Source organism: Paramisgurnus dabryanus, chromosome 23 (genome assembly GCF_030506205.2).
Source record: "Paramisgurnus dabryanus chromosome 23, PD_genome_1.1, whole genome shotgun sequence".
Lineage (NCBI taxonomy): Eukaryota > Metazoa > Chordata > Actinopteri > Cypriniformes > Cobitidae > Paramisgurnus > Paramisgurnus dabryanus.
In genome coordinates this window covers 12,266,950-12,293,972 of record NC_133359.1, presented here as the reverse complement: position 1 = coordinate 12,293,972, position 27,023 = coordinate 12,266,950, and the positions used below count along the sequence as shown (strand labels likewise).

Genomic DNA, 27,023 nt, shown 5'->3' with positions numbered 1-27,023 from the left:
TTCAGACGCTGCGTAGAAGAGAGGGCGGGACTTTCAACAGGTCACGTGTCTTTCCGGGACCGGGTAATCATGTCAGTGTGAATGAATAAAATATCAAACTGTCCCGGAAAATTCCAGGATGCCTGTCCCGTGTATCTTACGGCATATCTGTGTGAAAAGGGCTTATGTTTTGAGGATTGCTCTTAATCCGGTCTCTTGCAAAAGTCCTTTACAAAAATTTAATTATCTCAGCTTTTTGATTCAAAAATGTTTACATTTTTAAAGAAACCTGCCCATATTTGATAAAAAGAAAACAAATGAAGATAGGGTTAAACTTTTTTTAAAGCAGAGGGTATATATATTGTATGTTTATATATGAAGAGTTTGGTTCCAAAACGCAATAAACGCCATTTTTGAAAAAAATGAGTTACTGCCAAAATCAGTATTATATCAGGTCAGTATTGAAAAGTAAATTCTTAATTTTACGCAAAATCCAATATCCGCCGTGATATTCTGTCATCTTTTCTCCCTTTTTTCCCAAAACGCAATAAACGCCACGCCTCCTTTTCTCCAGAATGCAATAAATCCGCTCAACCAATCACAGCGCACCATTCCACGCAGTGTAAACAAACAATGGCGGCGCGTTGAGTACACAGAGTCCTAGTTTTCCTCATCTACTTTGTACTTCGTGATCAACAAACAAACAAAAACAAAATAATACTTTAATAGCATTGATAAACCTGTAGTTTTCTGTGACGGGAAAGAAACGTATGCCATCAACATCTAATAATTTACGCGAGAGGCACTCGAGGAGGCGATCGCTTGTTCTCCCGACAGCATCTAGCTTCTCTCGTGCTAACACATTGACCCCAGGGGATCTTAAGAAAAACTTTCCATAATTTTACTCAAAGTCAACGAGAATCACAGCTGATCGCTGTGAAAAATGTTAAGCGACGACGTCAAGTATAACCGCGCAGCAATGACAGTGTTCCTAATATGACAAAGTAAGTGTTTTGATTAATGCCATTTATGTTTATTTTTAAATCAGTGTGTACAACTGTTCAACTAAATAAATATAAAATGGCAAAAATGAATGCACATTTATATATTGATTGAATAGATTTATAGAATTTTGAAAAAGAAACTTGTCATGGATTTATTGCATTTTGTGGAAAAAATAATTCGTTTTTATAATAAATCTTTGAAAATCAAGTTATGGATTTGAAATGTTTATGTTTTTATAACCTAAAGATGCTATGTGAAAGTTTGTGACAGAAAATAGTGGTTTTCATCTTTTCACTTTCTTGGTATAGAAAACACGTTTTTACCGAAATTTGTCAAAATGGATTTATTGCGTTTTGGAACCAAACTCTTCATATTTACAGAAGAATATTTTCTGGAAGGCATTAAACCATAAAAAATGCTTTAAAAAAAAAAAAACGCTGGCGAGGAAAAAGTTAAAATATCTACCTGTGTTCCAAATTAATGCTTTTAAATCTGTTCACTTCAAATTTGCTTTTACCGAGATTGTAAACTATTTGTGACCCTGGACCACAAAACCAGTCATAAGTAATAGCAACAGCCAAAAATGCATTGTATGGGTGAAAATGAGAATTTCTTTTTTTATGCCAAAAATCATCAGGATATTAAGTAAAGATCATGTTTCATGAAGAATTATTGTACATTTCCTACTGTCAATATATTAAAAATGTATTTATCATAAGTCTTGCTAAGGACTCATTTGTACAATTTTAAAAGGTGATTTTCTCAATATTTTGATTTTGTGCACCTTTAGATTCCAGATATTCAAATAGGTTTACTGTTTCTCACCAAAATAAGGTCCTGTCCTAACAAACCATACATCAATGGATCAAACTGATAGCTTATTTGTTACAAAATTAACCCTAATGACTGGTTTTGTGGTTCAGGGTCACATTTGTGAATTACAATCTGTGTTATTTGACAACATATAATCTAACAATTACCTGGAATATTTCTTATAACTTTTTAATAACACCCACAAAATTGAGTTTATTATTATGAGAAGTAAAAAAAAACATAATTATTTAGCCTTCATTGCAATGGACATTTCCCTTCCTTTCTCACCTGCTTGTTTTTCTGTTCCCTGCTGAGTCTAATACTGGCAGGCAGGCCGTGTGCCTCACAGGAGTCTGCTGTGCGTCTTTCCGTATCATTAACCTATATTAAATCCGCTTTCAGAGATTTATTCACTTTTTTACAATCTTTACCCGTCTCCACAACCCAAGCCAAATGACGCACACAGCTGCCGTGGAAATAAATCATTTCCGTATTACAATGCTTAATACACAAATAAGAAGAACTGGCTTGAACTTAAAAACTTCTGAACTAGCAGACCGCTATAATACAGACGTAAATGGACCACCTGCTAAGTGTAAAAGCACTAATGCAAAAAAACAAGGATTTTAAACATTGCTATGCATGCATTTTATTATATATATATAATATTGAGAAACTGTACATGGATAAGCTACAAGACTTCACAGGAACTTATTTGGTGTGCTAACATGAAGTGAATACCAACACAAGAGAATTCAGCACAATACATCTCTTGGGTTTTTATTACATGATGCAAGAGACCCTCGCAAAACCCGAGACCATTGAAGACCCATTTGAGTTTTTTTATTGGCTGAACACCTGTGATCGTCTGAGACCAGGTGTATACAAGACCCAAAAACACATATACAACTATTTATTATTAACTGTATTTGGACTCAAAAGTGTTTGTCTGCTTGTCTCTCAATTTCCTGTATATAGGCTTGTAGCACATCAGCTAAGAGCGCGGACATAGAGAAAGTCCTGGTGCTTGATTGACAGCTACAGCAGCAGGTGGTGAGGGGTCCAGCTGAGCCTTTGCCCTTCACCGAGCTCCGTCAGGAAGTCTCAGCCACAGCATGCCACCTCTCAACTTCGCCATTATTCACTAAACTAGACAGACATAGCCTCCATGATGCTTTCAAATCAACCTGAGAGCTATCGGGACTGGTGACACCGCTGTGCGGGTTTAACCTGTACCTTTTACTCACCAAGGGACCCTGCTCTTTTCCTAAAGCTAGTGAGCATCTTAATTATGCTGCCTCTTTAGGAAATTCATTTAAAGTGCACGTATCCTTCCCAGAGATGCCAGTCCCAGAATGCATTGCGCCCCACCACACACAGGGTTTTCTGTAGCTGAACTTGTAGTGCATTGTGTTAACAGCAATCAAACTCTAAGGGGCTGTTTACACTTGGTATTAAGATGTGTTTTTATCGATCGGATCACAAGTGGATGAGAGAGACACATTACGTTTACACCTGGTATTTAAATCCGTCTCTTTTGTCCACTTTCGACCACTTCTGTCCTGAATACTGTGAGGGGGTGGTTTGTGAGACGGTGGGCGAGTCTCTTTGCTGTCATTCAAACACGAGCGGGAGTAAATATGAGTTTATATGGACGCAAACTAATATTATGTCGGAGTCCACTGCTTGTTTAGCAAGTATACATGCTGCACAGTGTTTTGTACGTTTATATGTTGGAGCTTGCTCTGAATTTTTAGCGCAATTGATGAAATAGGATCGCGCAACTTTCACGCTTTCAAAACGAAACTACGGAGAACACCCGCAGTAGTTTTATCAATGAAAGGCTTAAAATAGCGCTGTTCACCGTATGTTCACGCCAGAAGTAAAAAAAATAGACGTAAAACTTGTGTTTAATACCTCAGATTAGATAAATGGGCGGAGAGAAGGCGGTCGCGTGTGGCTGTTCGAACACATTCAACCACATTTGCGTTCCGCAACTCCAAACTGATCCGATCGAAAGTGGTTTCGACTACCTCTGGATGTGGTTGAAAGTTGTCGAAAGTGGACGCATTCAAAACGTTTTGAACACCGTTTACACCTGGCATTAAAGTCGTCCACTTGTGATCCGATCGACGAAAACGCATGTTAATGCCAAGTGTAAACAGCCTCAAAAGGTCAATGGTTCGATTCCCAAGGAAGAAAGTGTCCACCAAAAGCATAAACGTAAAATTGGGGAGTATCTCGTCATAACCTATGGCTGTACTGTTAATCGAAAAAAAAAAATCAGGATTACAATAATGTGTGAAACAATTACAGCTGTCCATTTGTTCTCTTTCTGTGCGTTTCGCCAGTATGTTTGGGCACCGAATACAGTAATGAATCAGAAATTTTAAAATTGATAAGTTGAATTGTACTAATAACACAATTCCCATAATTATCTGTAATTAACATTATATTATAATATGATTTATCATTATATTATTTATTATAATCAGCATTTATGACTTTTGTCATAATTGTGCAGCCCTACCATAACCATTATCCAATAATATGCCAACATATAAAATTGGCAACAATTAAGTCAGACTTCAAATCTGTCACTTGAGGTTTTGTGATGGTGACCCAAGCTCTATCTCCAGAGCTTTACTGATGAGCATTTGGAGGGCAGACAATATCAACGCTGGGCATGGGCGTCGGAAGCAAATGAAAAGTGGGTGGGTCCCCACATACCCCCCCCCCCCCCCCCCGAAAAATACATTTACTGCAATAGATGACATTTTCATGTTTCCTTTTAATTAGCCCGAACATTTGCGTTTATTAAATTAAAGACAGTAGCCTATTACGGTCGAAATTCTGGTAATAGCCCTTTAAATATTTTGCAAATAATGACAGATGTCATGTTTCATTTATCTTTCTCTGTGTCATTTTTTTTCTCTACTCTGCTGACAGTAGGCTACAATGTTTATTTTTTATTTTGAGGAAATAAAAGGTAAGAAAAACGAATGAAGGTAAACTGATACAACTTTTGTATACCTTTTTTATTTGTTATACCCAATCTCATATAAATATGAGATTCTGGAAATGAGATTACTTTATTTTATGATATCCGTCAGGAAACAATGCTGTCATAAGAGTTTGAGCATGTGTACTTCTAAAACACAATCGATTAAACAGAGGTATGACTTTATGAATTATTTGCAAATGTACCTCGCAAATAATAACAATAAAGACGTTCATATCGCAAATGAAAAGTAATTGGCTTCTGTAAAAAAAAACTTGAAAATTATCCAGCGATCGTGCCATAATCAAAATAATCTATTTTACAGCAGTAATAATATTTTAACGAGTAGCCTACACTTTTAACGTTTGAAAGTACCCACATTTAGTGCTGTGTTAATTATCATTAAAAGCAAACGAGTCTCTGTGCCTCCGCGACAGACGCAATTCTTCTGGCATCTCTCCTCATCATCTCCTCCTTTTTTCTTCTGTGTCTTGAACTTGGGGATCGAGTCCGACCTAATGTTTGAGCTGCCTTTAAGAACACCAAGCTAAGTTCGTTTACCGTTAATTATTAAGACTAAATGGGCAGGCAAACTCGTGAAACAATGAAAATAAAATAATCCGGTTTTACACGTCTATAGAAAATATACTATAAATAAAGCAGTTATTAATTTTCCTAATGCATGGTTGTTTGACATTTACTTCTGTTTAAAACGTTATACATTTGGCAAATTAGGTTTTTCAGCACTATGTTTGAACAGCAACTCAGCGTCCACTCACCCCCGCGAATTATGTTTAAAAGCTGAAACGGGTCCGCGGTGTAAAAAAAAGCAAAGGTTAGGGATCCCTGCTCTAGTGGAATGGATTTGGACTAACAGCGCTTTGATAAGTGAACAGACAAATGCGCTAAATTAGAGAAAAAGTGGGTGGGTCCATTATCATTGGTCTTAAAAAGTGGGTGGGTCCTGTCCCACCCACGTATAATGGTTCCGACGCCCATGACGCTGGGGAGTCTAGGAATAGTGTCAGCATGTGAAAAGGCCACAGGCTCTTAAACACGACATATCTGTAGGTCAAGCCCATAAAGCAGAATATCATGGCTCCCCTGCGCTTCCTCTCATTTGAGCTGAAACCAGAGGCGGCAGATTAGTGACAGGAACTTCCTGCTTCTCTAAATAGGTATGACATCTGCAATTCAGATTGTACATGTCTATATAAGCTCTCCTTTGGTTTTAGCTTAATGTTAGTGTGTGTTTAAATGTATAAATGTGTGTGTGTCCCTAGTAATTAAAATTTGAGAACCTGATCTAGGATATTCAATATTGACATCAGAGGGACGGCACTTTCAGTGGACACTAAATCAACTTCAGGATCAAGCGATTGACCCTAGCATACAGCAAGCTCTTATGTCTTGCCATCTGACTGTAAGCTAACACAAGTTGTTTCTCGTACTGCATAGTCAAGAACAATAAGCAATCAAATCTTTCATTCCAGCGCAAGGCGATTATGCCAGTGCTGAAAAAAATCACGCCTGTACTGGCCTCCTTTGAAAGTTCCCACGATCTGATTCCTTGGAAAGCCTATTTGCTGCCTTAAAAACCTAAAGCTTTTTCTAGATGTCTGTGCATTCTGTTAATGTTATATTGAGAGATTTAAGTCACTCGTTGTTATAGTTTATTAAGTTTGACATATCTATATATTTCTTATATAACATCGATTTGGCTGGAGTATCCCTCTAAGGCCAAACCTCCACTTTGGCTATGTTTACATGCATTTCATTGAAAATTCCTTGCCTTATATTGCTGCCAGGATTACATTAATATTACACCATATTATAATATATTGAATAAAGTTAATGAAAAGCAATAAAGTTCAATCTGAGCACAAGTTTTATACTCTTAGTACAACAAATGATCTAATAAAGGTGCAAACAGATTAAAAAAAAATATTTTCTCAATTTCACATCACTTTTGCATTTTCACAATACAACTCTTTAGCTTACTTTAGCAGTTCACTGTACTTGGTTGCCTCAGTATGCGAAAAACTTTGCAAAGATATGATTTATGGCTGTCATTGTTTTCTCTCACTAAGGACAGAGGCACAAACATTTATGACACAAAAATCAAAAACATTCATTTTTTATGGGTTTTCGTCTCTGACAGTAACAGTGAATCTGGAAGAATCTTGGGCATCTCTGGTGTATCATCTTGCACATACTTCTTCATGAAAGGCGTGAAACTAGCGGCCAATTTTATTATGAACCAAAATAACACTGTGATCTATCTCCCATGACTGCCATCACGGTTGAGGGGATGAGAATGGTCAGGCATGTCCAGTATGCACTGGAACGTGAGCTTTTGACCCAACACCTGACACTATTCCTTCCCTGAAGGGGTTAATGTGGGTTAAGAGGAATGACGGGAAAGATCTACAGTGGGAGAGGCAGATGTTTTCCAGTATTGGTTTGGAAAAAATGCAGAAGCACTTGGGTAAGTAAACATCAACAGAGTTTAACCTTGAATGTTAGGCTGATGACAAGCAGACCTCTCTTACATCCAAACTCAAATTGGTACGATTATTTTCAATTGTGCTTGGCTTGTAATGTCAATGTATAGCACGTAGAAACCCATTACTTTGGTTCACCCAAAACCCAAAGCTATTAAAGTCACGAGTCAATAAAAAGATTTGAGCGTTAAAAGGGGGATACTGCAAACCAGAGACCGAAGTGGACGTAAAACAACCTTTTATTATTTTAATCTTGGACTATAGAGCTCAAAGCAGAACAATGCAGATGTCCCAGACCCAAAGTAGTCCCAACAATACAGCTATTTCAAATTCAAAGCAGTTTTCTTGTCTTCCTACAGTATCTGATTTAACAAGGATCCCCCCACTGGGTTACACGAGATCCATAACAACTTGACATGGGGTCAAAACCTGGTGTGATGACCCTGTTTTAACCCTAAAAGTGGTTTGGGTATGTACTGGAACACCTGTTTTGTCACAATGAGGTGGTGCTCTACAAATAAAGCGGGGTAATTCAGTTTTGAGACACTAGACATGTATTTGCATGTAACGCTACAATGCAAATATAGGAATATAGGCGGGGGGGGGGGGGGTAATTTGGATCTGTGCGTATTGTCTAGCCAAATTTATGCTGTAATTATTACCTTTGATTTTACTGTAAGCAATTACAACACCAGTTAAATATAAAGAGCTCAGATGCAATGCAAAAACAAAAAAAGAGCATTTTTAATATGTTTAGGCTCATTCATTTGTTGGCAATAAAAAAGGTTATTAGTCTGTTTTTAAAATGCTGAAGTCACTTTTCATTGGTATTTAACAAATTTGACGGTCTTTCGCTGCAAAACCCTCTAAATGCAGGCAACATTTTTGGACAAAAATCTTTGCAAAAATCTCCAATCACTCTTCAATATCCTTATATATTCTGTAAACTTAGTCAGTTGTAATCTAACATGCACGCGCCATCCAACTGTTCTTAGAGGCCTTTGCAGAAAAAATCCTAAGGGATCCTTAAACTGTAAGAGCTAAAAATGTCAACTTTATAAAATACATTGCAGAACACATGATTCCTTCTGCTTTGGTCAATTCCAAGTATACACATCCTGTAATTTGATTCCGGGTAATCTGATTGATCCATGCAAAATCAGGAACATCAGTGGAACGCTTGCTGACCATGTTTCCTAACTTACTGCCCTCACAATATATAAATAGCACATAGATGGAGAAAGAGAGCGAGAGAGAGCGAGAGAGAGAGATAACTGCAGTCTTCATGTAAAATGAGGGGGAAGTGGAGGTGAAGTAACCGATTTTCCCCCTAGCAGCGGCATAGGTTTCTTAAAATATGATCACGCACTGGCCAACGAAGAAGGCATAATGAGATTTCAGAGAGTTATGGTGTCTAATATGTGCTCGAGCCGAGGTTTAGATGTTTATCACAAGCCAGTGAGTCAGAAATTTCTGGGGAAAGACGAATATCTATTCTTTTGTAACCAATCATTTATTTTTTTCACTATTGTAAATAGCTACTGCACTACTAAAAATAAAAACATAAGAACTACACTCTGCAAATGCTGGGTTATTTTCAACCTAGCATTAGATTAAAAACCGTTTTAACCCTTTGTTTGGTCAAATACAAACATTTTCTGGGTTGATTCATCCCAAAGGCTTTTAGAGTTCAGAATGCATTGCTCATATGCAATAAAATGTGTGTGTCTGTGTTTTTAAAGCAGTGACTTTTCTGCAAAAGCTTTCGACTAGATGAACGTGGCTGCAGAGATTCACTTCCATTCAGACACAAGAGTATCAGTGAGGTCAGGGAATGATGTTGGGTAATGGACTCTAGCTCACAGTCAGCGGTCTAATTCATTTCAAAGGTGTCTAATGGGGTTCAGATTCCTGCACAGCAGACCCAGAAAACCATTTAACTAGTGCCATTCTAAACAGTGCCCTGTTTGAAAATCACTAAGCTCAGCTCATTCAACTGAAAAGTCTAAAGAGGATACTACTATGGGTATATATTTAATTTCATTCACCCTGCCAATGACGTGATGTGGGTGGCTCGGACTAAATCAGTGGCAACTGCCATGCTGCCTCACTGTCCGGTCAGTCATGACCACAGATTAGGTCCCACAGTAGGGGTACCAATTTGCAAAACAGCACACAAAGGATCGTGGGATGTTGTAGTCCTAGAGGGATACATACACTGTAAAAAAAATTCTGTAGAAATTACAGCATTGCTGGCAACTAGCTGCCAGTAACTTACTGTAGATTTTACATTTATGTTATTTACTGGCAACAGTTTGTTCAAAGTTAAATGAACATGAAACATTTTCAGTCTCTATCTTCTACAGTAAGTTACTGGCAACCAGCTGCAAAATTACAGCTAATTTTCCTGTACTGTACAGTATATGCTGTTCTTAAAACACATAAAGTCCATTAGTAAATACAATGTGATGCAAACGTGAACCTCAATTATTTCCTACCTTAAAGGAAGCATTTTTGACTATCGGACACCATCTCTGTCTTTATTTTGATGTAGAGGTGGCATTAGCTGCACCCCAGCTGTTTCATGAGTTTGTTTTGTGCTTTAGGCTACCTGAATAAATTACTGTTTTTTTTTACTTTTAAAGTTACAGAGCCATTAGCCTTTTATTCACACAGCCTGCAGCACATATCAAACTGCAGACAAATGACAGAAGTCAAACAAATCATTAGGAGCAAATCTAAATGCACAGAGGAAATGAAAGCGTGGTTGGTATGAATAAAACGAAAAGTTCAGCGCAGTGTGTCTCTGCGTGTGTGTGTGTGTTAATCTCAGGGGTCATTTCTCAGGTTGTGGAGGCTTCTCGCAGTTCTATGCTAATGGAGATCAAGCTTCCGGCCTGATGGAAGAGGCTCCAAACTGGCTATGAATCTCCTGCCTGGAGATTGTAGTGCTGCTATCGTTACGTCAATAAAAGATTATGTTGCTAAATTTTTCAGGTAACTGCTCCTTTAAGAAACGTCTAATTATGCCATTCATTATTCATAATTATTCAGCATAACAAATGATATGTGGCTTAAAAGCGTAGTTCAATTCTGTCATTGTTTACTTACCTTAAAGTTGTTTTAAACCTATATAAATTCCTTTGCTTTGCTGAACACAAAGGAAAACATTTTTAAAAAATGTTGTTAACCAAGCAGATCTGGGCCACCATTGACTTCTATAGTAGGAAAGAAATACTACGGTGCGCCAGATCTGTTTGGTTATTTTTCAATATTTCTTCATTTTTGTTTGGCAGAACAAAGAAATGAATACAGGTTAGTAACTACTTAAATAATAAGAGTAAATGATAATAATAATAATAATACATTTTATTTATGGGCGCCCATAGCACTCAAGGTCACCTTACAGTTAAAACGAGCAAAAAATACAGCAAAAAGGCAAATATAATTAAATTAAAATAATGAAGGAATTGTCATTTTTGGGTGAACTATCAAATTTAATTGCAAGAGCATTGCATTAGCAAAGCAAAGGTCAAGGGTTCAAGCACGAGGGAACATGCATACTAAGAAAATTTATATATTGAATGCTCTGTAAGTTGCATTGGATAAAAAAATCAGCCAAAATTTCTAAAACAAAATCCAGTCCTTCCAGAAAAACTTTTTTTTATTGTTGCGGGCAAAAATCCTTGATCTTGCGGCACAATTTCTTAAAAAATGTGATGAAATTGCTGGAACTTGCCAAAATTGCGGGAACTTGCCAAAATTGCGGGAACTTGCAAAAACTGTTGCAGCTTTTCATTGATGTTCACGTTGCGTAATTACGACATGGCTGGGCATGTGTAGTAAATCCAACATTTTTCAACTTTCTGCTAAGATACATATGACTTTTTGCTACGAAAATGCGGGGATTATGAAATCATGCAAACCAGAAAATCTGCAATTTATGCAGCGAAAGTGCGGCATTTTAAAAAAGTGCCCCCCGCATAAATATGCGGCCTTTGGCTGATTATGCATTGAATCATGCGATCGCATAATCGCGTTTTTCTGGAGGGACTGAAAATCTGAGAAATGTCCGATGGTTTTTTACATACATTGGCACAAATTACTGATAAATTACTATTAGGACTTAATGCTTTGTCACCTACTGTAGTATGCAGTTGGTTAACATGAAAAAAAATCACTCAATTCTTTCCTGTAAACCAGATTACACATTTTAATGCTTGCATTTTCAACTAATGCAATGCCTTTACAATAACAGCATGCTATGAGGCATAAGAACAACCAAACCAATGTAGGTCTTTTACGGACATCAAAAACCAATGTAGGTAAATTCCCAATACTTGGAAACAAGAGAGTCACTGTGTGGGATTTATTCGAAGCTAAAGCCCATTGCTACACAAATGCAGGATAATCTGCTTTCGAACTTGGTAATACCGAACCGACTGCAAAGTAGCTGTGGGAAACTGCAAAGGACAATAAGCTTGTCGCAAATTGTGACCTAGCGGGACAAGAGGAATGTTACCATATAACCCCACTCAAACCTGGATATCCTTAATACTCTGCAGGATTTCATGCATCTGGTTCACACGCTTTTGGCATATAACAGCTACACGAAAAGTGCCCCTTTCTTATAAAGTCTCTGATTAACTTGCTTTTATTAAAACAAACTTGAGAAAACGAGAAAAAAACACCTCAGCATAATGTACTGAAAGCCAATAAAGGGGTGAAGAGTTGATGTGTACGCAGACATTAAGGCACTTTCAGATAAGGACTGCGTTGACCTCAATCTCCTGACACGGCATCAGAGCGTCGGAGATAGACGATAAACGCGTCTGACGCAGTCCTTCGCACGAGGAGGCCCTGTGAGGAATGTGGAGCTTTACTATTAAGTGCACTTTAGCTGGGCCATGCCTGCATTCAAAGTTCCTGTCAAAGCCCCCATTCTCAGTTCAACCCAAAACCTTCATCTTTAAGGGAGTAGGTTTAGGGGAACAGGATGAGTAATGCTAACACATTTCCCAGAGGCAAGGAATAATGCGGCAATTTGCTTAGGGTTAAGCTTGTAAAGCCTGGACAGGTCGGCAGAAAGGCGCCTGACAGCTCTCGCAGGCTTGTGGCTGAAGGTGGATGGTGGGGCTAAGGCGGAGTGGGATGCGGGGTTCAAAGGGTCACAGACATTCCCCACGTGTTTCATTGTGAGCTGTTGAGGCCAGCTGACGCCAAACAGGCAACAGTGGTGCCGTCGGCAGGCGTGTGGTGTTTGTGTTAAAGAGAAAAGAAAACAGGGTCGGAAATGGTGGCGTGATAGTGGGAGGGACACAGTTTAAGACAAATGGTGGAAAAGCAAAGAGTTAAATCAGAAAACTAAAGGGATGGATTTGGGTCCATCTGTCTCTCTAAACCTGCATGACTCTTTATCGTTCGTGAACAGAAAATTTGATGCTCTTCTTTCGATTGATGAAAGCGGACGGTGACCAAAAAAAATAATAAATATTAAAACGTAGACCATGCGACACAAGCATTAAATCGTGTCAATCTTATCAGCCAAATATTATCACTTTGTACATAAGTTATTTAGTCATTTTGTTTGACTAAAAATAAAAAAGTCTTTGGGAGATGATAGAAAGCATATGAAAGAGAAATAAATGAAGAAAACGTAATAGGAGAAAAGGGAGAAAGCACTGGTAGGAAAAGAAATGAATAACTTCCTAACAGGTGGGCTGGGGGGATGCTGCTTACCCTCCAACCCCAACCAGCATTGAATTTCAGCTGTACCTCCGGAGCCCATGACCCTCTTGTACTTTATAGGAAGTAGATTTGTTTTCTTCCCCATGTTCATGTTTAATACTCATGCCTTATGTTTTTGTTAAGCTAAGGCTACAGCTAGCTAAAACGATTTTTCCCCAAACTTACCTCTTTACTTACTAAAAATAAAAGTTTTATAAAAAACAATTTACCAAGAGCATGTGTGGGTTGATTTTGTTTCGTTTTTCAAAGCTGTTCTCAAAAAAAAGGGCAATTTTTCCCATCGGTGAATGCTATGTTTTGATGGCTCATCCTACGCAGTTCACAGAGGCCCTTCCACCCTCCATTCAGGCTACGTTAAAAATAACTCGTACAGGTGAAGAGGAAACGATTGAAAAATGTAGCATCAACGGATAGAGAAATAAATCACGAAGCGATGCACGCTGCTCTTCTCTATGAAAGCATAGGGTCATGGAGGGATGACCTTGTTTTATTAATTGCATGTTTTTAACAGATATAATGCTGCTCTGCAAAGGCCAGAACTCTGATGTTAAAATTAATATATACACAAGCAAACAAACACTTTAGTGAATAAAAGCACTCATAACAGGACTCAGCAAAATTTTTATTGTGATAAACCCCTGCTTATTTTATTAAAGAGATAGATCACCCAAAAATAAAATGTTGTCATCATGTCAAAGCTAATGGTGTAGTGGGCAGCGCTCCGACATGTGGTGCTTTCGCACTTTCGGCGACCCAAGTTTCGATTCCCGGCTCATGGTCATTTGTCGATCCCATACCCCTCTCTCCTCCCTGTAGGGAAGAGCGGGGGCGAAAGTACCATTTTTCAGAAAAACTTAATTTTAAAAGATAATATTTTTGACAGAGATATATTTTTGCTGTGGTCAATAACTCAAAGTGTGGTCTATTAATACCAGGTGGAATTTTGTAAAAATGTAAAATGACTTTTGTATAATTTCACTTTGAACATAAGTAGTGAATTGTTACTTTCGACCCAACCTGAACTAAAACAGCTAGATTTTTAGTAAATATACATGACTATGACCTCGTAAATTTGTAACTGCAAACATATTTTGTAATTTATCTTTGTAAAAAAAAAAATTAAATTTTTAATTTAAATTTTATCAAATGTTTCAAAAGCAACCAACAGTACAAACTAAAATAAAAAAAAAATTTAACAGTTTGAACACTTATAAAAAATGAAATTAAATCAAATTAAAATAATATCAATTTTCAACATAAACAAAAGTATTAGCAGTGGAACAAAAGTAACAAGTGTTACTTTCGTCCCGACAGGATCTCCTCACATTTAAACCTGATTTACTTTTATTTTGAAAAACTTAAACACTAAATAACCTGTACATGAAACCAGAAACACAACGCGTTATAAGAAAAAATTACCGCTTTAGGAATTTACTTATGGTTGAAAACACCTTTCTGGATCTACACCCGGAAAACTGTGAGTAAATATCGCAATATTTGTCAGCTCTGTCAAGGGTTGTGTGCTAAATATGCTGTCATAGTTTGGGATGCAAATGTTATCAGGGCACGGAGAAAAACACTTCGTTACTTTCGCCCCGCGTTACTTTCGCCCCGCGTAAACTTTCGCCCCGCGTAAACTTTCGCCCCGCGTTACTTTCGCCCCGCGTTACTTTTGTCCCACGTTACTTTCGTCCCGCGTTACTTTCGTCCCGCGTTACTTTTGCCCCGCGTTACTTTTGCCCCGGTTCTCCCCTACTTTCCTGTCCTTTCCTTATTCACTGTTAAATAAAGGCAAAATTGCCAAAATAAATAACTTTAAAAAATGTAATCTGTCATCATTTACTCACCCTCAAGTTGTTCCAAATAAAATTCTTTGTTCTGCTTAACACAAAGGAAGATTCGTAAACAAGAAAGAATCAGGAGCACCATTGACTTCCATAGTAGTATAGAAAAATACTATGGAATTCAATGGTGCTCAAAAACGATTTGGTTTCAAACATTGCTCAAAACATCTTTATTAGTAACAAAAAAAATGTATACATGAGGGCAAGTAAATTATGGCCGAATTTTTATTTTTGGGTGAACTATTCCTTGTTATAATTGCACATTTATTATAAAAAAGCTATTTAAAAGCTGAAGTGTACATTTTATAATGAAAACCATTTCCCACATACTCAAACTCGTGACATGGCATCATGCTCAACCTGTTAAGCTACAGAAAAGCTATGCACAGAATAGCAAAAGATATTATAAAACAAAAGATATGATGTGAAATTTAAGAGGGTGAACAAAACAGTAAGTAGAATACAGAAGTATGCTTGTCTTTCTGGTGTCCCTGTTACCTGCAATAGTCCAGGCCGACTATTTTTAGAATCAATGTCAACTAACTGTCAGCGTTAGCTGTTATTTTAAGCTAAGCCCCACCGGGGCATCAAATCCTCATAGAAAGAGAGAGAAAATGTCAGGTGGGAGAAGAAAAAACAGACCCTAAGCCAGATTCTGATAAGGTCCTTTCAACTCTGCCCTCAACGTGACGGTTCTTTCATTTTGACAGGTACTTGAGATGAGGTCTGGACTGTTTGGTAACCATCTGTTTTAATGAAGGAAGTGAGATCAGCCATTAAGTTAAAGTGCTAGAGTGACTCAACGGATGGAATGGCTCTATTCTAGGAGAGGGGTCAATAGCCTTTGGTGGAAGTTGGAAGACAAAGGAGCCACAAAGATAAAACACAGACAAATGGTAACCGAGATGAAAGGCATCGAGGAAAAAAGAGAAACACGGAGTCAGACAGTTCGAAAATGGGGCGTTTGATGGGGAAACAGAAAGGAAGACATACAATAGTAATATACGCAAACATCACGAGCTAGAGATAAAATATTAAGATAGTTGCTGGGTGTGCGCCGTACTAAATAATTAATAAACCAGCCCTGGTTCCTGTCTCTTTGATGTCCGAGCGCCTGTGTGTCCAGTAAATTGTAAAGCGGTACGGAGACATGGAGTGCGGGGATGTGTTGAGGGTGACTTTTCCCATCCGAGGTCCCTTGGAGGGTGCATTGGATTATGGGATGGACAAGACACCGACCAGACTGTTGCATTTTCTTTCGGTTTGCTTTTTCAGGAAAGAAAGGTGCGAAACATGGTGATGCCACCCACTGTCATAACAAAAGGATGGTTGTGATAACACGGTATAATCACTTTAAATAACGGTTGCATAACCATAACACGTATTTTTCCCCACTTTGCACCTCCTCATAGGATAATCGTAGGTGGTGATGTATGTTTTAACTTTTAAAGGTGCCATGTGTAACATAAATGCAATTTAGTTTACATAATTATATTATCAGTGGTGTATAAGGCCGTACATAATGAACTGTATTGTTTTTATTACCTTAGAATTAGACGGTTTTATCTGCCTACATCAGGGGTCTCCTTACAGGGAAGTCATGGCATGTTTCTACAGTACCCCTAAAAGGACAAACTCTTCTAAAAGGGCTTGTTTTGTCCCAACGCTGTTTCAGACGACGACACGTTTGTCCTGTGGCAGCTATCATTGCGTTTCGAAGTTGAGCTTGGTTGCAATTTGCAATCTCACATCTAGATGCCACTGAAAACACGTTATACTTTTAAACATGTGATTTTTATTTATACAAATTCTGTGGCCAAACAATGTCAACCTTTCAAGTCATTTTTGCATAATTCTGGTCTTGTTGTGATCGATTCACTGGTTTGCATTTAATTTGTAATCACAGTATAATACGACTGAAATTCCGTCTCATCATTAAATATCCTCATAAACGTCACGCAAGTCATTCTTCCACAAAACATAACTGAAATGAATCTACTTCCTGTTGATGTCTGTGTTTGATCCGTTTAACATGGCAATTCACTCTCTCTCTTTGTAAAGCTATCTTCCTCAAAGCTCTCCCGGTGGAAAGTGAACCTTCCCCTGGGCTATTCTATCTTTAGCGATTAACTTCCGTCATGTCAAGTCTTGTCACTGGAGCCGCTGGCAGGCCTTCAAGCTGGTATCCACACCTCGCGGCCACCCAATCTTCTGCACTTTACAGGCACAGGAAGAAGCTCTTTGCCTGCTTCCTGCCTGTCACCGCTACAAGCAACCTTTAGCAACATAACACCAGGTAGCGCATTTAGAAAATCCTCAAACAAGCACACACACATACTCGGCTGTAGTGTCCTACAGATTCGGTTTTGAACATTCACCAACATTATGCTTAATTTGGAATAGATGCTTAAAGGAATAGTTCATGCAAAAATAAAAATTTTTCATAATTTAACCTTGTGTCATTTCAGATGTACAAGACCTTTATTCTTCAAATAAACACAAAAAAATGTATCTTAAAGGGTTTAGTCCATTTTCTTAAAAAAAATCCAGATAATTTACTCACCACCATGTCATTCAAAATGTTGTATTTCCTTGTTCAGTCGAGAAGAAATTATGTTATTTGAGGAAAACATTCCAGGATTTTTCTCATTTTAATGGACTTTAATGGACCCCAACACTTAACAGTTTTAATGCAGTTAAAAATTGCAGTTTCAAAAGACTCTAAACGATCCCAAATGAGGCATAAGGGTCTTATCTAGCGAAACTGTTGTCTTTTTAGTCATAAATAATATGCACTTTTAAACCAGAACTTCTCTTCTTCCTTCAGCTGTGTGATGCACCAGCGCGACCTCACATAATTGCGTAATGACGTTGAAAGGTCACGTGTTACATATAAGAAACGCACATTTGAGGACCATTTTAAACAGTAAACTGACACAAAGACATTAATTAGTATCATTCGATCATACAACAACATCGGAACGGTCCTCTTTCTTCACACTTGTAAACACTGGGGCATAGTTTCGCATAAATCATCCGTGAGCCCTTGACGTGATGACGTATTACGTGAGGTCAGGCTGGCACATCAAACGACCGGAGGAAGAGGAGCAGTTGTGGTTTAAAAGTGCATACACTGTAAAAAAATTCCGTAGAAATTTGCAGCTGGGTTGCCGGTAAATTACCGTAGATTTAAATTTATGTTATTTACTGGCAACATTTTGTTCAACGTTAAATGAACATTAAACATTTACAAGTCTTTGTCTTTACAGAATAAAACTAGAAAAACAGGATCAAGCAAAACATTCTGGGAAACAAAATCTGAAGCAAAAAACAGAAAAAGGTTGATGATGATTTCTGGTTCCCAGAATGCTTTGCATGCGGCTGTTATTGTATAGTTTTATTCTGTAAAGATAAAGACTTGTTAATATTTAAAATTTATTTAACTTTGAACAAACTCTTGCCAGTAAATAACATAAATTTAAATCTACGGTAATTTACCGGCAACCCAGCTGCAATACCATTGTAATTTCTACGGATTTTTTTTACAGTGTACTTTTTATTTTTCTTGCTAAAAATTACAATTGTTTCGCTAGATAAGACCTTTATGCCTCTTTGGTATCATTTAAAGTCCTTTGAAACTGCAATTTTAAACTGCATTAAAACTGTTAAGTGTTGAGGTCCATTAAAGTCCATTAAAATGAGAAAAATCCTGGAATGTTTTCCTCAAAAAACATAATTTCTTCTCGACTGAACAAAGAAAGACATCAACATTTTGGATGACATGGTGGTGAGTAAATTATCTGGATTTTTTGTAAGAAAATGAACTAATCCTTTACAATGACGTCTTATTATCCCAACATAGTGAAGCTCCAAACAGCAAATACATCTATTTTTAAGGGGGCAGTCATGGCCTAAAGGTTAGACAGTTAGGCTTCTAATCCGAAGGTCGCTCGTTTGAATCTCATGGTTGGCAGGTTGCCACCGAGGTGCCTCTGAGCAAGGCACGTTGCAGAGGTCACATTTCGATATGGGTAAAACCATGGTTTTACAACTAGTAATCAATAAACCAATAAACCATTGTTACTGCACTTTTACTATAATAAAACTAATATTAACTTCCTAAATAAATTCTAAATAAATCTCAAAATGTGTACTCTAAAACAAAGTGCTTATGAATTATCAGCAAAGGACATAATCTATGTTTTTAAGGACACATTAAGATATGTTTCCATAGGCAACATTATAGTTCGCTGGCTTTAAACAATCAAATCTACACTTTCCTAAATGAATGAGCACTGGCCACCAGGCTCAAGAGCTCTGTGACGCAAGCGTACACTTGTCGGTGAGTTAAGTGCTTTTGGTTCATCTGGTTCATTGCCATTCAGATGCCTCCAGAATGGAAGAATTTAGATCTAATGCACCAAAGAGTCAACAAAAACAGATGCTGAAAAGCTGAAGACTGTGACCTACACACAAACATAGACTTGGGCTGGAAGGAATCCAGAGACAGTCAGTCAGCAGGAAGCGTCACACAAAAAGGCGCCACGGGTCATACTTCTCTCTGCCTTTAACTTCCTCCTGTCTCTCTCCCACGCACGCAAGACAGAATGAGGAAATTCGGCCCGGAGGGACTGCGAGATGCTCGGGGCCAGACATCGCAGGGTTTCCCTGCAAATGTCCGCTGACAGGTTTATGAAGTAGGCAGACACCTGTATCCGAAGCGACTAGCTACTTGGAATACCCAAGTTTATTAATCTCCTTAATAAACATGTTGCATGTTGTGCTTTTCTTTTTGGAACACAAGATGAGAAAAATATTTCAAATGCCTGGTCAGCATGTGGAAGTAAGGTATCATAAAAGCATCAAAAACGCCACTTGTGCACTATATTCTATGACTTCTAAATGTTTCAACCGAAAATGCTATATTGCTTTAACCCATTGTTGGGTCAAATATAAACATTTTCTAGGTTAGTTTTTGACCCAACGCTGGGTTGAAAATAGCCCAATTTTTTTCGACTGCAAAAGCTACAGTTCCCAATTATTGGACAAAACACAGAGACTAATATATTCTTAAAAATTCCATCTTTTATGCTTCAAAAAATTCACACAAGCTTGGAACAAAATACGAACTATCCTTGAATGCAAATGAATAAAAATGAGAGTGTGTGTTTTCATGCATCCAGTATGCATGTAACAAATTTAACAGAGGCATAGAGAGGAGAGAGATCCAGCTAAAGTCATATTAGTGTGAAAGAGTCTATTAATAGTCTATGGATCCAGTGGCACAGTGAGGTCACACATCTGAGCCCACTTTCGGCACGTGCATGTGTATGTGTTTTTGCCTTCATGCCCGAACTGCTCCACAAAGCAGAACCAGAGCCATTATAAAAAGAGAGAGGAAGAGAGAGAGAGAGAACCCGAGAAAGAGACTTCCTGTAAACATGCAAGGCACCCAGTCTGCTGTGTGCAGTCTCAGAGCATTTCCTCAATCTGCCCGTGAAGGAGAAAGCACAGCAGTTTGCACGGAAGCGTGAAGACATTCCCATAATTCGGATCACAACAAAGATGCACAGTAAATAAAAAGGCTTGGAGAGCTGCTTGCACAGACAAAGATACGATCACAAACACAATGCTGAATAAAAAAAAGATGATACATTTTCATAAACATTATAAATAAATAAAAAAATGTAACTTATTGGGAACGCAACATAAATGTTTATATTATAATAGATGGTGTGGGGTGTAAAGGTCTGAGATTTAATATGATATAATAACGTAATATAATTTTTATTACAAATGATATTATCAGGATATCAGCTTGAGATAATAGCTAAATTTTATTGATTTACATGAACTTCAGTATTTATTGGGGTTTCACTTTACTAATAACTTGAATTGGTTTAGATATACATTTGTGCAAAACCTGACATCAGGTTGGTGTGCATTTTCTTTGTTTCAGCAGAAGTCAAAAAATATCTGCTCGATCATTTTCAATATTACTATTTAGTGCAGAATTTAATTTTTTTTTAAAGCTATGCTTACTGATTTTTTTTCAAAATCCTTTCAAAATACATTTTCAGATTTAAAGGTAATGAAATGCCAGTTATTTAATGTGACTCAGAAAATAAAAAGTAAAGAAGAACAAACCAAAATCTAAATGATTTTTTTATAAAAATGAGCATCAGTTATCTACCAGCAAAACATGAGAAAAAAGTGTGTCAGTGATCCTGCAGTTACTGAGTACTCAACATTAGCTGGCCTATATCTCCCCCTTGTGGCTGGAGTTAAAAACTCCTATTAATCAGGTCTAGTCAGACATGGATTTGCCACATGATGAACAATTTTAGTTTCATTTTTTACCAGAGTTCCCACCATCAGTGCCTACATCAAAAACACACTAATGCAGGCAAACAATCATGAAAATCTGACTTTTTCCATGTTTAAGTGCTATAATTAGGTCCCCAGTGCTTTTATCAACCTAGAAAATGTGAAAAAGATCAACCCAGTAACTTAGCTTTGGTAAACCATTCTCTGCAAGCATGTGAAAAAATAGGTAACTGAAATTTGGCTCCCCTGTGATGTCAGAAGGGGATAATACCGCCCCTTAATCTGAACTATCCAACCACGGCACCGCCATTTAGTGCAGAGATCAACTCGTTTGCAATTAACAGGACACACCCAAAATGCCACATTTTTGCTCACACATACAAAGTGGCAATTGTAACATGCTAAAATAAATGATCTATATGGCATTTTGAGCTAAAACGTCACATATGTACTCTGGGGACACCAAAGATTTATTTCACATCTTAAAAAGCCTTGTGAAATGTCCCCATTAAAGGTATAGTTTACCCCAATTTTTTTTTTAAATTATGTCATTTACCATCATGTTGTTACAAACCTGTATGCATATATTTGACAGAAGCACCATTAATTTCCATAGGAAAAAAGACTACTATGGAAGTCAATGGTGCTCAAAAACGGTTTGGTTACAAACGTTGCTCAAAATATTTTTGTGTTCAGTAGAACAAAGAAATTAATACAGGTTTGTAAATGACAGAATTTTCATTTTTGGGTAAACTATCCCTTTAAAGGGATAGTTCACCCAAAAATGAAAATTCTGTCATCATTCACTCACTCTCATGTTACAAACCTGTGTACATTTCGTTGTTCTGATGAACTCGAAGGAAGATATTTTGAGAAATGTTTGTAGCCAAACCGTTCATGGACCCCATTTACTTCCATAGTATTCTTTTTTCCTACTATGGAAATGAATGGGATCCACGAACGGTCTGGTTACAAACATTTCTCAAAATATCTTCCTTTGTGTTGATCAGAACAACAAAATTTATACAGGTTTGTAACAACATAAGGGTGAGTAAAAAATTATAGAATTTTCATTTTTGGGTGAACTATCCCTTTAAGTTTACCTGTGCTTTACAGCTGAAACAAACAGAATCAATGTATCTCATCTAAGGCCTCCAAACCCCAACCTGGCATTTCATTTATGTATGCATGTTTGAATGCATACTAGCTGACTGTCAGTGTTAATACATTTCCAGCTTGTTTTCTAGAACACCCTTAATAAAAGGAGTCAGATGCTTTGAAATGTTAAACCAATATATCTTACCGTAGAGAAGAAAACCCGTCCTACTTCAACTACCTGAGGGTCACCAGACTGTGTATCAGCAACAATAGGATTTATCTGGAAAAACAGTGTTTACATGAGAGATGATATTATTATAGAATCTAACCGGTCTACAAACATAAGGTCCCACAAATTTGTTTTATTTCTCATATTGCATTAAAGATTTTGGAGAAGGAATTTGAGACAGTTTGTGAAACTGGTACACTATTTAAGGTATTGTAATGCCAATAAGCCAACATGAGCTCTGACCTCTATCGAGCCATTCTGAGCATGGTGTTGGTGAGATGATCGAGGGTAGATGTCCGTAAGGTGTGGAGGTGGATCTGGCGTGACACGTTTGCTGTGCCTGCTTAACAAATCTCTGTAGTTCAATGAATCAAAGTTGGTCTTCCACATCAGAACCTGAAACCAAAACAATCTGTATGAGTGACATTAACCTAATGGTTAATGTGATCGTAAAACATCATCAGTACCTGCGAGTCAGCACCTCCGGAAGCGAATAGATCTCCCTCTTGAGAAAACGCCACAGTCAACACTGGACCCTGGAAACAAAAAGAAACATTTAAAAAAGGCAAACATGTATCTTTTTTATTATAATAAATGTCCCCCTGTAGACTATAATTGTATTATTTAAAACTCATCTTTTAATGGCATATGTAAAGTTTTCCTTTCATTCTTCATGCTTTAAAACAGCTTGAATATAACTGTACACCCTTGCCTCATTAAGTATTCACAGATCTATGAATTTGCTAATTATTCCCTGCCTCTACTCAATCATGGTGCGTTCCCACCAGACGCGGAAGAGGTGGCAAGCACAAGTGATTTACATGTTAAGTCAATGCAAAGGCATCCTGCCTATTCTGAACTTTGGGATTTTTGCAAAGTGTTAACCAATCAGGAGCTTGCTCTAGCAGTGACGTGATTACAGGAAGCGAGCAGAGGCAAAAAACTAAACAACAATGGAGGACAATCATCATTGCTAAACAAGACATCTTCCTACTTTTACAGGAATTAAAAGGAGTGAGGAGGTCGAACAATCTGGTAAGTTTACTCAATTTGAGCTATATAAACTCCCATGACACAAATTTACAGGTGAATGTCTCGAATGACTAGAATTTCACGTGCGACTTTCACAGGCAAATGAAGCGAGTAAACTCAAAATGTTCAAGAGTCCAACTATGCGCGCATAGCGCGTTTTTGCCGCCTCTTCAGCGTCTGATGTGAACGCAGTCAGACAGCTCGGGCCATGCATATGAATATGCAAATTAGTCCCACCTTCACACCACTCCAGACTAGGGATGCTAAACAATTAATCGCGATTAATCGTTAGCAGAATTAAAGTTTTTGTTTACTTCACATATGTGTGTAAACTGTGTATAATAAATATGTATATATATAAATATGAACACATTCATGTATAATTTTAAGAATTTTTTTTATATATTAAGTATTTATATTTATATATAATATTAATTATACATAAATATACAAATGAATATACACATGTACACATTTCTAAAACATATACATGCATGTGTGTACATTTATTTATACAAAGTTATTATACACAGTTCACACACACATATATGATGTAAACAAAAACTTTTATTCTGCTAACGATTAATCGCGATTAATCGTTAAGCATCCCTAGTCCAGACCATAGATATACATGTAAATAGATGCTACATTCGGCAGTTTCAGACACATAAGTTTGGTTTTATACAATGCATACGGACATTCAAGAACCAATGAGATTCAAAGTTATTGGTGTGCCGCCAAATTCAAACTCAGTGCACTCTGTATGTTTCCATGGACACGTAATAATTAAAACACTAAATAAGTTTTAAATATTAATAATTTTAATCAATCATTTCAAATATATAAACACACTAGACGTTTTAAGATTACTTTAATGATAGATGTATGTGCTTTTTGTAGCTACTCCATGTTGAGCCCCACATAAGAAGATAACACAATGTCATTTTAATACAACTTTTTTGTGTTTAACTGAAGAAATTAAGTCATCTGGGATGGCATAAGGGTGAGTAAACTATAAAAAGAAGTATTAAAATGCCATTGTTTAAAAAAATGACACCTTGTGGCCATGAAGGGTGTAGATGAGCCTTCCCTCCAGCAGGTCCAAGATCTTCACCGTACTGTCACTGGAAGCAGTGATCATATAGTTTCCCGAGGGGTGGAAGGAAAAGCAGTTGACGCCTGCACTATGAACTGCAAGATAAAGTTGCAAAAGTGTCTAAACAATCGATAGACAACTGACAACAGCACTAGTCTCTTAAAAAGAGACATATTTGTGGTACAAAACCCTCTCAGTATTCATCCAATTACCTTTGTAATGCTGTATTAGCTTGTTTGTACGAATATCCCAGATTTTTAACGTGCCATCCGTGCTTGATGATGCTATGCATGTGCCACTGGCATTAAAATCCACAAATGTTGCAGACCTAGAAATACAGTTTATATGATAATAAATGCAGTGAAAAGGCACCAAAATTGAATAAACTTCGAAGCGGAAGTACAAAAACACTAAATAAATTCTCACCCGCCGTAGTCTGTGAAAATGTTGATACACTGACGTGCAGCTGTATCCCACAGGCGAACTGTCCTGTCATCACCACAGGATGCAACAAGACGACCATCTGGTGAAAATCTGACAGGGACAGACACATTACTTTCATGAAAAATGATCTGCTTGTAAAGTTGTGTTGAAAATGATAACAATGTTGCACAGTTCCGAAATCCGCAGTATTATCAAAAATGTTTACATTTATGCATTTTGAAGATGCTTTTATCCAAATGTGAGTGAATTACAGTGCATTCAATCTATACATTTTAATCTATACCTTGTATCATTATATATATGCTCTTCCAATTGAGCTACAAGAACAACTTACACAGTTGACACACATAGACGGTCTCATACCTCGCACATCGCACCCAGTTCGTATGTCGGTTGAGAGAATATAGGAATTTCTTGCGTTCGACACCCCATACTTTCACAGACTTATCATCTGAGGCAGTGACAAGCCTTTGGCCATCACTGGAGAAATGCACGCTCCTAACACTCGCCGTGTGAGCTTTAAACACAGTTGACTCTCCTTTTCTGTAAAGCACATGAAGAAATAACAAACAGTCACACATTATACCAAAACACACTGAACAATGAAGCACAACAGATGTCTGTTCTTACATCCCAGTTGTCCAAAGTCGAACGGTCTGATCTCTGGATGAAGAAGCCACTAAAGAACCTCTCGGAGAAAAATGTACCCCTGTAATGACATCTGTGTGCCCCATAAACCGGAACGCCCTGGATTTAGGTGCGAGGTTCCAGATCATCAGGTTCTTATCACAGGAACCAGAAGCTGCAAGAGAAATTATGTTTATTTAGGCATGTGCTTCAACCAAAAACAGGAGAGGAATGAAGTGGACATACCAAGCTGTTTATGATTGGGACTGAAGTCAGCACAGGTAACAACATCTTTGTGACCTTTAAATTGTCTTTCAAGGGTTGGATCCTCCTGAAATAATGTAGCAAAAACATTATACTGTAGGAAGCATTGTTTATTTTGGACACCTTTAAAGGGATAGTTCACCCAATAATGACATTTCTGTCATCATTTACTCACATGTTGTTACAAACCTCTATAAATCTCTTTGTTCTGATTAACACGAGTAAAGATATTTTGAGAAATGTTTGTTTACAAACTCATCATGAGCCCCATTCACTTCCATAGTAGGAAAGAGAATACTATGGAAGTGAATGGGGCTCATAAATGATTTGGTTACAAACATTTCTCCAAATATCTTCCTTCGAAATGTATACAAATTACACGTGCACGTTTGCATTAGTTCTGTATTCTTCAATAGCTACATATGGCCAACATGCACATATTAACTTTCTCACTTCCCAGTCACAAAGAACTAACGCTAGCTAAAACTATAAAAAAATAACTTTTGTTAATCTCTCCACTTTGCACTTACCATTACAGAAGCCATTATATTGGTAAAACGTATAAAAACTTTGGATTTGACACGGTGTGTTCTTGCTCTTAAAAGTAAACAAGTGAAACGTCGTCACTTCCCATGTCTCAAACTAGCCGCGGTTTATCCAGACCAACATAATCACACCCAGAATCATCGAGTCAGAGGAGCGTTTGACCAGTTAGTGTAGCGCAACAACCAAAATGTTCACACGAATGCATCTCCATTAGAATTGTAAAGATTAATCCAACTAAGTTACGCTTTATTTTACAGAGTTAAATGTTTTATCAGTTTAGTCAATGGAAACTAGCACGCAGTGAACCCATCACAAGCCCCATTGTGGCCGTTTGGGGTTAAATTTAAAATCTGCAGGCTTGTCTTGAAAAAAATATACTATCTGTCGAGTGAACGAGTTATATTCCTAGCGATATCTTAATAAATAAACGATATGTCTTAATAATAAAATAAATAAATAATGCTAC

General features: G+C 37.5%; 1 protein-coding gene across 1 annotated transcript in view; it reads right to left on the bottom strand.

Annotated features, from left to right (window-relative positions):
* The window catches only part of poc1b (POC1 centriolar protein B), a 50,155-nt gene extending 23,217 nt beyond the window's left edge, over positions 1–26,938 (bottom strand). The window contains exons 1-10 of the mRNA XM_065291782.2: positions 26,542–26,938; positions 25,994–26,078; positions 25,751–25,922; positions 25,484–25,663; positions 25,103–25,210; positions 24,889–25,004; positions 24,638–24,771; positions 23,016–23,084; positions 22,792–22,944; positions 22,525–22,599 (exon numbers count right to left, since the gene is read on the bottom strand). Of these exons, the coding sequence (XP_065147854.1) occupies positions 22,525–22,599; positions 22,792–22,944; positions 23,016–23,084; positions 24,638–24,771; positions 24,889–25,004; positions 25,103–25,210; positions 25,484–25,663; positions 25,751–25,922; positions 25,994–26,078; positions 26,542–26,556 (1,107 nt within the window). The 5' untranslated portion in view covers positions 26,557–26,938. The remainder of the gene's footprint in view (positions 1–22,524; positions 22,600–22,791; positions 22,945–23,015; positions 23,085–24,637; positions 24,772–24,888; positions 25,005–25,102; positions 25,211–25,483; positions 25,664–25,750; positions 25,923–25,993; positions 26,079–26,541) is intronic.
* Between the last annotated feature and the right edge of the window lie 85 nt (positions 26,939–27,023).